The 11,984-nt window shown below is 37.9% G+C and overlaps 2 protein-coding genes across 2 annotated transcripts in view; both read left to right on the top strand.

Annotated features, from left to right (window-relative positions):
- The window catches only part of LOC122084519 (HVA22-like protein k), a 24,007-nt gene extending 23,505 nt beyond the window's left edge, over positions 1-502 (top strand). The window contains exon 8 of the mRNA XM_042652820.1: positions 103-502. Within this exon, the coding sequence (XP_042508754.1) occupies positions 103-212 (110 nt within the window). The 3' untranslated portion in view covers positions 213-502. The remainder of the gene's footprint in view (positions 1-102) is intronic.
- A 6,112-nt stretch (positions 503-6,614) lies between these two features.
- On the top strand, positions 6,615-9,095 carry LOC122083169 (arabinosyltransferase RRA2-like). Its single transcript, XM_042650878.1, has 2 exons — positions 6,615-7,101; positions 7,558-9,095. Exons 1-2 carry the CDS (start codon positions 6,916-6,918, stop codon positions 8,674-8,676), a joined length of 1,305 nt encoding a protein of 434 aa, XP_042506812.1. The 5' UTR covers positions 6,615-6,915; the 3' UTR covers positions 8,677-9,095.
- Positions 9,096-11,984: the final 2,889 nt, after the last annotated feature.

The following is an 11,984-nucleotide window of genomic DNA, read 5'->3' as shown; positions in this document are numbered from 1 at the left end:
CCCCCCCCCCCCCCTCCCTTTTTTTTTCTTCTTCTTTTGGTTCTCTCGAACAAAATCAAACCGTCTTGTGTGGTGGCTGAAATTTTGACATTCCTTAATCAGCAAGCCAAGTGTTAAGGGACATTGTTCACCCAGTGAAGCCACAAGGGCGTAGAGCAATAGAAGGCCCAACAAGGCAAACGGAAGATTCTGGGACAGAGAGAGATGATTGAAGCTCCTCATGTTCGTAAACAAGCATCATAACTCGTTAGGCCTTTCTGTTGGAGTCTGGAAACTACATTGGTACAAAAGATGTAAATATGAACTCTTTGCATGCCTCAGTAGGCAAAGGGTGTTATTCGTTCTCTTCCTAGCACACATATTACTTGTACATCTTTTGCTCTTTATTTAATTTTGAAGGTGTTTCTATAGTGATGTGCTGGAAGCATGAGTGAACAATTGCAGGCTTGTGGATTTCTTCCTAATTGGTTTGTAATGATGAAGAGGTGAATTTTATGCTGCTCTTGATGGTTTTGGAACTGTGACATAGCTATTTATCACCCCCACCCCTTAAAAACAAAAAATGCATGTCTCATTGCAAGTAAAAGGATTGGAAGGGGAGTGAAGTTGATTAAAAAGGGCGAGAGAACACTACCTGGTTGAGCGCCCTTGCCGCGAGACACAAGGTGCAAAATAACCTCATCGCCCCTTTGTTTGGATGCTTGGGTGCACATTCATTAGCCCCGTACTGACATAGGGGTCCTATGACTAGTTAGTGATTTGAAATAACCTAGAGGGGGATGACTAGATTATGTTAGTGAAATTTAAACCTTCTTCGAATTATGAATCCAAAATGTGATTGTAAATGAAATATTGTGGAATAGTAAAAGAGATATAATCACACAACACCAAGATTTATAGTGGTTCGATTCAATCTGAGTTCACTTGTAAGGTATTCCATTAGCTTTTCCCTTTTAGTACAATAGATAGGGAGGAAAACCTTTACACAATCTTTTGAGGATAACAAAATTCGTACTATCTCTTTCACAGGTAGAGAGTGACCTTTACATTCTCGTTCTAGGTAAAGAGGGACGTTACTACTCTTTTAAGGATAAGAGGATCATATACAATAAATAAGTACAGTCTAGTGTATTGCATACTTACAACTGTCCAACCTAAAGTTGCCTTACTCTGGGTCAAGTAAAGAATATAAAGTGGTGGAATAAAGTTTACTCTATGCGGTCTATGCGGTGCAAATGATATGCAATAAAGTAAGAGAATGATGCACCTTCACTTGGTCTTCAAAGTCTATATAATGGGACTAATAATAAAGAAGACCTTGTAGCCTCTCCTTAGGCTTTTCCTTGTGTAGAATAAGTCATCCAATTGCTTTAGGAGAGAGATTGAAATTCACCTCAAATGCTTTAGTATTGTGTTTTAGTTGCTTAGGAATTGATTATATTTGTTACAAAATATAGCTGTTGGACTAGCTGTTGGAGGGTGATTCAAGCAACCCAGTCATCAGCAGGGAAACCTCCATTTTGGCGGCCGACCTGCACTTTGGGCGGTCGACCTGTTGATGATTTTGCCAGAATCATTTCCGCAATCATTCTTTTGGGTTGATTTTGACCGGACAGACTTCTAATGACCATAACTTGGTCATAAGGATTCCGATTGTGCTGATTCTAAATCTGTTGGTTCCGTAACTCGAAAACCTACAAATCTCGTGAAGAGGTGGTATCCTGATACTAGCTCCATAAATACCCAAAATACCCTTGAACACAGAAGTACTGTTTTTCACAGTAACTGAAGGGGTTTCTTAAATCCCATGGTTCCGTATAACTATGGGTCTTAAAACATATATGACCTGGGTCTTAAAACATATATAACTATGGTTCCTTATAACTATGGGTCTTGGTCTTTGCTAGAGTAATATGACCTGGGATCATTCTAAACATAATGAATGCATATATAATGTATGAGTGTGTATGTACAATTACAAGTAAATAGGACAACTTAAAACATTTTATGTATAGTCTTCATTCTTCTTAGATGAAAGGTCCAAGTCTTCATTTATTCATCTATTTCATTTCTTCGTCTTGGCTTGAATATTTAAGCTTGCTTGAACATACATGGTTTATTGAGATTGATATTCACTACTTCAGTTGGTCTTTCTATTGACTTTCAGCATGCTAATCAATGCTAAAAAATAACTTGTTAGAAATAAAACATTTGTTTGTTATTATCAAAACCACTTTAGGTAGATTAGGTGTGTGGACATGTTCCCCAACATGATTCTTTCTCTAAAATAAATTTATAATCATGATTGTGTAATTTTCACCATATATGGTAAGTATAGGATTCCACTCCTACACTCACTTATTCGATGAGAAATACCCTGCGGAAGGGTATGATTTGAGGATCATGAAGTCTTTATCTTTCTTTTCTTTTATTTATTTATTTATTTATCTATGAACTCAGAACTCAAAAAATCATTCTTTGAGCCATCTTTTGACTCAACCATTATGTTTGGCCATAATGATCGGTGGCATTCAATGCTGAATGGCTATCCATTTTTGAGGTAATCGACAAAAAGTGGGACTATTCCGATCTGATCTTGCCTGTCACTCTGGGCAATCAATGACCTCTTTTGAGCAGCTTTTGATCTCTCATCGAGAGAATGATGATGTGGCTAATCTAATCATTAGGTAGACAATACATTTTCTGGATTAGACATAGATTAATTCAATCAAATATCTTCTGCCTTAAATAGTCCATTGCTATACACTATCCTATTGTTTTAAAATTTTAAATGTTTTCACTTAGCAAACTTTTTTTGGACCGCAACTTTACATATAAGCGTGAGATCTTGGGTTCTACTGTTTGCCTATCCGTTGGGCAAACTGTCTAATGTAGATTATTTTGGATTTCCACCTCAAATGTAACATGTGATAGGCTAGCTTGTTACTCTGACTCGTTTTTAAAGCCGAGCTTCTTCTTGTTAACCCAACAAACATGCCTTTTCAAGCCCCAAGGCTTGTTGAAAAACTACAATGTGCACCTTAGAGCAATGGTGCTCATAGTTTCACTTTACTCCAAGTTCTTGATACCAATCAGAATAAACAAAATCGAAGGAAAAATAGATAAAAAGCTTCAAAACCACCAAGTCAAATATCTCGAATGCAGAAGTCGCATTATTGATGAAAATGGGAAAGCTTGGAAAGGTGAACTTGATATGGACTTAGAAGAACTCAATCTCATAAATCGGTTTACAAGTTGAGGGAACTGAACCGAATACCATATCAATTCACATCAATTTTCTTGTGAAAATGTGGGATCAGCCCGCATATAACTGATATGGGATCGTAATATACCATCATGCTTTTGAACTCGTTGACCACGACGGCCCACGTACTTTGGATCAGTTCACCCTTTCTAAGTGGCTCACTCTGCTCCAAGGTTTTTGCTTGGCGGTAGGTAACTCTTTCCTAACGGCTCTTGCTCTGGCACCAAGTCACCCATTCAGTGCATGGGTTAGACCGAGGATCGGCTGCTCACAAGGTAAGGGAACCCAAGACCATATCAATCCACAACAAATTTCTTTTGAAACTGATGTGGAATCAACCCCCCATATGACCAATGGGGTTGGTAGCCTAGTGGTGAAAATGCCCTCAACCCATCACCGCTCGAGTCGGCTGGTTGTGGGTTCGAGTCTTGGCATGCCTACTATCGCCCATTGGTCCTGCAAAAGCCCTGCTAGCCATATGGGGCTTGTCCTGCGGGCTATGATCACTACCATGGAGCACCCTTTTTTTCATTAAACCCCTCCCCCCCCCCCCCACCCACATATGACTGATATGTGATTATAAAAGTACTAAATGATAAAATGTTGTTTAGTTTCATGACTGCAGTCCAAAATGTGTTCAAAGGAAGAGGTTTTAGTGTGGGAAGCTTAATGTTATTGTTTATTGGAACGGGGTGGTTCTTTTAGTAATTGTTCTATGTTCATGCTCTGTTTTAGTGAAATGGTTAATGGGTAGCGGTTGCATTTGTTTTCTTCTTTCCATTTGATTTTGCTATTTCTATGAGAACATTTGATTATACTTTTTAGTTGTTAGGTTTTATGCATTTTTTTACTTTCTTGACATTTTAGTTTTGGGAAAAAGAACACTGCTCGGCACTTGCTCCCTTATGTACTCGGATGGGGGCAAAGAAATGATCACCTTGATCCTCCCCTTCGATGCCTATGCGCGTCTTCTTATTGGCTCTCACATTGGTGCAAAGAACACACAGCCTAACAGAAACCACTTCCTATTTTTTTATTTATCAAAAACAAAAAATAAATCCCAAAATGAAATTACTGAATCTATTTTCATTTTTTTATTGTGCAAAGCAACAAGGGAGGGTTCAAAAGGGGTTACTAAAGTTGCACTAGTTGCAAGTAGAGAGAAGAGAAAGCAAGTGAACTCCATTTAAAATAAAATTATTTTTAACCATTATCGTATTAACTATCTTAAACTCTTATCAAATACAATAACTTCAAATAAATTTTTTTTTTCTTAAAATCAATTGGACCTTCAAGGTGGTGCATGAATTAGTGATTTGCTCCTTCCTCTTATATGGGTCCTGAATTTGATTATAAATGAAATAAAATTTAGAGCTCTAAAACTCAATAACCCAATTTGAATTGTTTAGAGTTAGTTATAGAAGCATATTAGGTAATGATTACAAAAGTTACAGAATCATATTAGGTAATGACTACACAAGGTTTTATCTCTTTAGTTTTGATTTTCTTTATTATTTTTTCTTTTATTTCCCTTTATAGGGAAGTTATGTGTCAGAATATTGAGAGAGCAAACCTAAGTGTCACCTTTGTATAAGAGAACTTTCAATATATCACCTGCATGAAATTATCATAGACTTGTAATAGAAATTGTTAGAAAATTGATGGGCTGAGTTGTGTTACTTGACACTGTCTTTAAGACCGTAGATGTCCCTTATGGTGCAACCAGGAATAATGCAAATCGGCCTTCAAGATAAAACAGTCCAATGGCTCCCCCAGTAATCGTGCATTCGACTACTGGACCCCTTCGAATGCTATAGGATTGTGCTCATACTATAAAACAAAACACTCGCACAATGGACATACAAAATCCAACAAAACCCAAGAGAAGCAAAATTAAGAACACACTTAAATAACTCAAAGGAATTGTTCCATCTTACAAATGCTAAATCTCCACTCTATTTATAAGACATTTGAGAGAAAGAATTAAGAAGATAATTTAATATAAGGAGACTTTAAAACTAAAGAAAAACTGAGACTATATAAATCTTTAGCAACTGAAGAGAATATGAGTCTTAAAAAAAGAATAAAACTTCTCTAATACTGAATTGACAAGTAAATGATGAGGTATAAAACTTGTGAAAAATTATTTTGTATTTAAACAACTATTAAAAGCTATTTTGAATCTTTATTTGTTTTAAATACTTGTTTTAAAACCAACACCCTTACAAACACAAAAAGAAAAGTTGTTGTAATCAATTACAATATATTAATTTTATAACTAATATATTATGAAGTCTTACAAAAAATAAAAAATTAAAGAGTAATTATTATGAACTAAAAAGCTTATCCAGTCTCTAAAGACATTATTAGCTACAAGGATTGAGAAATTATGTGTTCATAAAATGTTGATCAGAGTACAGTTTTTGTAACTCTTTATGCGCATATATCATAGGGAGAGTGTTCATGACTCCATTGTGAAGAGGAATCTATATGCCACACTAATAGCAATGTGGATAAAAAAATTATTTACTATGATTACTTTTTATTTTATTTATAATACATCATTTACATGAGACTCACATACTTAGATGTGGGAAAAGGAAATAAACCCTTCCCATTAGTGTAGCCCCTACGTTTAGGCACAAAGGGTGGCAAAATGACGCCCCCACCCCTGTGAAACCTAAAAAACCAACCTCTTATTTATGCCCATGTGTGCCCCCTCATTGGACCTCGCACTGATATAGGGGCCGTCAATGAGCGTTCATTTCCAAAATAATAATAATAATAATAATAATAATAATAATAATAATAATAATAATAATAAAGAATGACTTGTGAGAAAGAAATATACTAACAATACGGAATTGAAAAATAAAACTCATATGAAAATAATATTCTTCGGAAATAGAAAATACATCAAACGGAGCCTAATCATCATTGTAAGGTTTTTACTAGTTTTGTATTATATTTATGGAAAAGTGAAATCATTGCAAGTTTTTTACGTTTTTCTTTAGAGTGTTGCTTTGCAGATTGAATGGAGCAAAATGATCACAATCCCCCCATCCTTCACCCAAAAAAATAAAAATGAAAGGCATAAATCCTTAACTTTTTTATACTTTCACATGCACTCTCATTGGCCTTATACTGGCCAAGGGCCACGCTCTCGATAAAAAATTCATTTCGTGTTTATATTCATGAACAGGTTCCTATGCTGCCAATGTGGGGATGAATCAGCACACCAAACCAATGATTACCCTGAAAAAGGTATCATCTACGTGGGATTCACAAAAAAAAAAGTTTTTATACGGCACGACGCCGCGAAGCCACGACTTGTCTGAAAGTAGAAACAACCAGTAAGAGAGAGAGAGAGAGAGAGAGAGAGAGAGCTTCCAATCTCTTTCTCCGGCAAATTCTCTTTTCTTTGATTTTGGTAGGTAGGGTTTCAATTCATCAATAGAAGTGTATTTATAACATCACAGCTCCGTCGCTTTCTTATAAAACTTGAAATCTTCTGCCTGTGATTGTAAAAACCTCCATGCCAATGCAGTAAAAGGTGGTGAAATCTCTTTCCCCCCACTTTCTCTGTCTCTCTCTGTCTCTATTCTCTCCTGTAATCTACCTTTGGATGTTTAGAACATCATAAACGAGCAATGACGGGTCGTAGAGACGGGCCATTGATGAGAAATTATAGACTGTCGATGCGCGGATCGAGAATCGCGGTTGCCGTTGCCATCGGAATCCTTCTTGGATGCGTCTTTGCATTTGTGTACCCACATGGATTTTTCCGCTCCGATCCATCAATTCAAGGCCGTCGAACTGGAAAATCCAGTCTTGAGGTACGTACGGGCTTGTTCCCAAGAAAAATAAACACATCTCGTGATCTCATATGACCTTAACTTTGGGTGGTTTCAGGGATTTGTGTTTACTGTTGGGTGTAACTTGGCATGTTCTTTAGATCTCTAGATTTTCGACATATATGGTGGCATTTTTGTTTGAAGTGAAGATTGACTTCAATATTCATGTCTGGCCTTGAATTTGGAGGCTACTATTCTGCATTGGTTTCATGTTTGGATTAGGCTACTGAAATGCTTATTATGTGAGAGACTTCAAGTTGAGAGAGAAAAGAAGACGGTGATTTGATATAATCTTCCTCATAATTGATTATTGATACAGTACTTTGTGGCGTCTTATCATATATTTGTCTTTCTCTACAAGAACAAATTCTAGGGTCTTTTGTGAATTTTCACCAATTTGTGGTTGTCATTGTTGTTTTCCCTTCTCTTGGATGTTAGGGTGATTCATCTCCTTGTGAGTCGTCTGAACGGATCAACATGATGAAGTCGGACTTTGTGTCTATGTCACAGAAGAATTCAGAGTTGAAGAAACAGGCTAGGGAATTAATTGAAAAGCTTCAATTGGCTGAACAAGCAAAGGATCAGGCAGAGAAGCTGGTCGAAGTCCTGGGGGGAAAGCATAAAGCTGGGCCATTTGGTACTGTAAAGGGTCTAAGAACCAATCCAACTGTTGTTCCCGATGAATCTGTGAACCCAAGATTGGCTAAGATACTTGAGAAAGTAGCTGTTCAAAGAGAACTAATAGTTGCATTGGCAAATTCCAATGTGAAGGAAATGTTGGAGGTCTGGTTCACTAACATCAAGAGAGTTGGTATACCAAATTATTTGGCTGTTGCTCTGGATGATGACATTGCCGATTTCTGCAATTCAAAAGATGTTCCCGTGTACAAAAGAGACCCTGATGAGGGCATTGACTCAGTTGCAAGGACAGGAGGCAACCATGCTGTCTCGGGTTTGAAATTCCGTATCCTCAGGGAATTCTTGCAGCTGGGCTACAGTGTTCTCCTCTCAGATGTTGATATTGTATACTTGCAGAATCCATTCAATTATCTTCATCGGGACTCAGACGTGGAGTCCATGACTGATGGCCACAATAACATGACGGCCTATGGGTTCAATGACGTTTTTGATGAGCCTGCTATGGGTTGGGCCAGATATGCACATACAATGCGGATATGGGTTTTCAACTCTGGATTCTTTTATATAAGGCCTACAATTCCTTCAATTGAGCTGCTGGATCGTGTCGCCGGTCGGCTTTCTCGGGAACCACACTCTTGGGATCAGGCAGTTTTCAATGAAGAGCTCTTTTTCCCCTCACACCCTGATTACGATGGACTTCATGCTTCCAAGAGAACTATGGATTTTTATCTCTTTATGAACAGCAAAGTTCTATTTAAGACTGTGAGGAAGGATAATAAGCTAAGCAAGTTGAAGCCTGTCATCATTCACGTGAATTACCATCCAGATAAGCTTCCGAGAATGAAGGCAGTTGTGGACTTCTATGTCAATGGCAATCAAGATGCGCTAACAGCCTTCCCTGATGGTTCAGATTGGTAGAACTTATTTCCAGACCCTCAAGACACCCATTGCAGTGGTTCCCTATTTGGTGTAGTTAGTGATCTTCTCGGGCGAATTCTGCGAAAGCATTTGATAGGTTAACCAATCACTTTTTGAGAACTAGGTGAAATGTGTGTAGTACTTTCAAAAAGAGTTGGTTCATATGGGGAAATTTTCTTTTGTTGATGTCATACGGTCATAGTTTTCTTTGATTTTTTTAAGATAGTCTACTTCCCATGTAGGACCACCTAATGCATATCTAGAGACAAAAGATAGGGCTTCATTATGAAGAGGTCAAATGTTTTTCGTTTTTATACTTGTATTGTGGCACAATACACTATCAAGCACTCTGGTTCTGTGTTGAATCTACTTCAACTGAAAATGACAGCTTGAAATTTGATCTGGACTTTTTGAAGGCATGACCTCATGTGTTCTTTAGTATATTGTGTATTAGATACTTTACTATCAATTAAATATTGCAGAGAAGAAATCTAAACAGTTAAGTTTTTTTTGTTAAGGCTTCAGAGAATCTCTTTACCTTCAAATTCAAAGCTTGGTTTTGGAAAACCAGAGGTGAAATTGAGTGGTCCTAGACATTAAAAGCATCAACTCAAAATCTTTGGACAAGGAATTCTAGGGTCATAATATAGTTGTTCTTTGACCTATTAGGGGGGGACCTAGTACGGGGGCATAGTTATTTTTCTTTGAAGATGCAAATCTAGGTCCAGTCTGATCATGTTAAAAAACATCATATGCAACTGACTGATCAGGGATGAAAAGATGTGGAGTGGGTCCTTCTAAAGTCGCTTTCTTCATGATGGAGTGTTGGGCAGTCAAGAAGAGTAATTTGAATAAACTAGGGGCAGTTGAGATGAAGATGTTATGCGGGATGTGCAGCAAGACCAAGAGAGATAGAATAAGGAACGACTATATTAGAAATAATGCGGAGTCGCCCTGATCCAGGACAAGCTCTGTGAAACCTGGCTGAGGTGGTATGGTCATGTTCAATGGAGGCCAATGGATGCCTCAGTCAGGAGAAGTGACTTGATACATGTTGAAGGTCCTAGAAGAGGTGGGGGCAGACCTAAAATGACTATTGGCGAAGTGGTAAGAAAAGATATGCATATGGTAGGATTGGATTCTAGTATGACCGCTAATAGACCTATGTGGAGAACAAAGACCGGGGTAGCCGATCCCCTATAGGGGTTGTTCTTGGGAAGCTGTTCTACTTTTATTGCTGATTTTTATCTTTTCTTACCGTCATTTATTTCCTTGTTTGCCTTATTTCTTTTTCTATTTCATATTGGATCCATGCAGTCATTTAGTTGGGATAGGGTTATGGTCGTTGTTACTGATGGTGCTCAAAACCTCATCCAATTGGTTTTTAATATAACAAATGAATTACCTGTTGTTTCTGTTACCGATGGTGCTCAAATCCTCTTCCAATTGGTTTTTAATATAACAAATGAATTACCCTGGCCAGATATTGGAGAAGAGTTCACCACTGGCTGGAATCTGACCATTATCATCCATCTACTGCATAAAAAATTTGGGGCTGGGATTGGTTTTGTTTGGGGGGAGGGGGTCTCGATCATCGTCTTGTAGTTATCAAACCTATTAGACTCTCTGGAATTCTGAAATTCTAGAATGGAAAGCTTTCTGCTGTACAAAGCTCTAGCCTACCTTTGGCCCTTTTTGCAACAGGAAAGATGATCTCATTTGGTTTTCATCCCAAAAGATCCATGACATAGCAGCAGGTAAGAATCTCCATACCTATCAACTTTTTACTCTTTTTTATGAAGCCACTGTATTCCATTGTTAGAGAGCAGATTTCCGGCTCAATATTGAGGGAATTGATACTATAAAAGGAAAAAATAAAATAAAAAAATTCTCTCCCATCTTCTCAGAGAAGTATGCATTAAGAAAGAAATGGTCTACTGTCACATTTCTCCAGCAGAAAGCACAGATTAGGTAGACCGTAGCCCTCCACTCTGAAGGTTGTCCTTGATATTTTTTATTTTAAAGTCATCCACAAAGAAACAAATTTTGCTTGGGTCCCCAATCTTCCATATCAGCTTCCATGGTATCTCCATAGTTGTCCAAAGATCTACCAAGTTGAGGTAAGAACTAGAACCCTTTTTGAGAGTGTAGCTAGCACCTTGAGTCCCTTTTGTTGAGATTCACTTCAACTCTATTAACACAGTTATAAGAAGTCATTGAAAGCCTCATGGTCCAAAATCCAAATCATGTATGGCCTTTTAAGATCCACCTTCCTTCAATGCACCCTTCGTTGTCCATTTAAGTAATCACATACCTTTGCCCCTGCATCCGGCACGGCTCTGAAGTTTGAAGGTAGACCTCTTCTGGGGGTTTGTTGCTCAAACATTCTCCATAATTTTACTAGTGCTAACCTATGATCATGTGCAGGATATGATCCATGATGTCTTTATGTTGCATAATACCTTAAAACTCTGCCATGGCTGAATTATCTGCTGTTTGCACTTCTCCATATTTTTTAGTAATCACTTTTCTTATTAAGGTAACGGCATTTCCAACTTGCCAGCTTAAGCTCATTTCTTTCCCCTACCTTGTCCCACAGAGATGTTTCTTTCTACCTGATCCCTGGTGGAAGACCCAAGTAATGTGAAGGTAGGTGTGACCCTTTCTACTATTTAGAACTTGTGCTTGCTCATCATGTGGGTACATCGCCATTCGCCAATACCGAAGACCTACTTTCGAAAAATTAGTTCTTAGTCCTGATGCTGCTGCAAAACAATGCAGAACTCATTGATACAGCACCAAGACATCAGCAGTTGAAATGTCAATATGATACTCTCACCCTTTGGATTGACTTCACTCCTTTGAATGAGTTTGTAGGACAAAATACTGAAAAATCATCTCTGGGTGGAACTAACATAATTGTGGTTAATTCTCCTTTCTTTGGTCTTTCTTTTGCTTTGGTGGACAGAAACACAAGCTAACAGAGTATATGCCGAAGCATGAAAGCTACTGCTTAAGCTTACATTATAAAATCCAGCGTAGAAACAGATTGTAGACACAGATTGTTGAACCATTGAGAGCATAATTAAGCCTGGATTACCTGTTCTGGCTCTTAAAACTGTTTCAAGCTCCTCTGTAAAACATTAAAATTGTTCAAGCTGCACTTGTACCCTTTACGTTTTGTTTTCGCAGGCTCAGCGTTATTTCAAGCCTTTGAAGCCACTGAAAACCACTGAAAGATGCTATACAGCATCCTGCTTGCACACCAATCTCATCAAACCAGAATAGTGGCATAGTGGTGTCGATTG

The sequence above is a fragment of the Macadamia integrifolia genome, chromosome 7 (assembly GCF_013358625.1).
Source record: "Macadamia integrifolia cultivar HAES 741 chromosome 7, SCU_Mint_v3, whole genome shotgun sequence".
Lineage (NCBI taxonomy): Eukaryota > Viridiplantae > Streptophyta > Magnoliopsida > Proteales > Proteaceae > Macadamia > Macadamia integrifolia.
Note: the sequence above shows the minus strand (reverse complement) of the source record. Positions and strands in the feature narration are given on the sequence as shown.

What these genes read in the sequence shown, in the direction of transcription:
- LOC122083169 (XM_042650878.1), top strand. Translation starts at nt 6,916, where the DNA reads ATGACGGGTCGTAGAGACGGGCCATTGATGAGAAATTATAGACTGTCG. An exon ending in CTGGAAAATCCAGTCTTGAG is followed by an intron (nt 7,102 to 7,557) that starts GTACGTACGGGC and finishes CTTGGATGTTAG; the next exon opens with GGTGATTCATCTCCTTGTGA.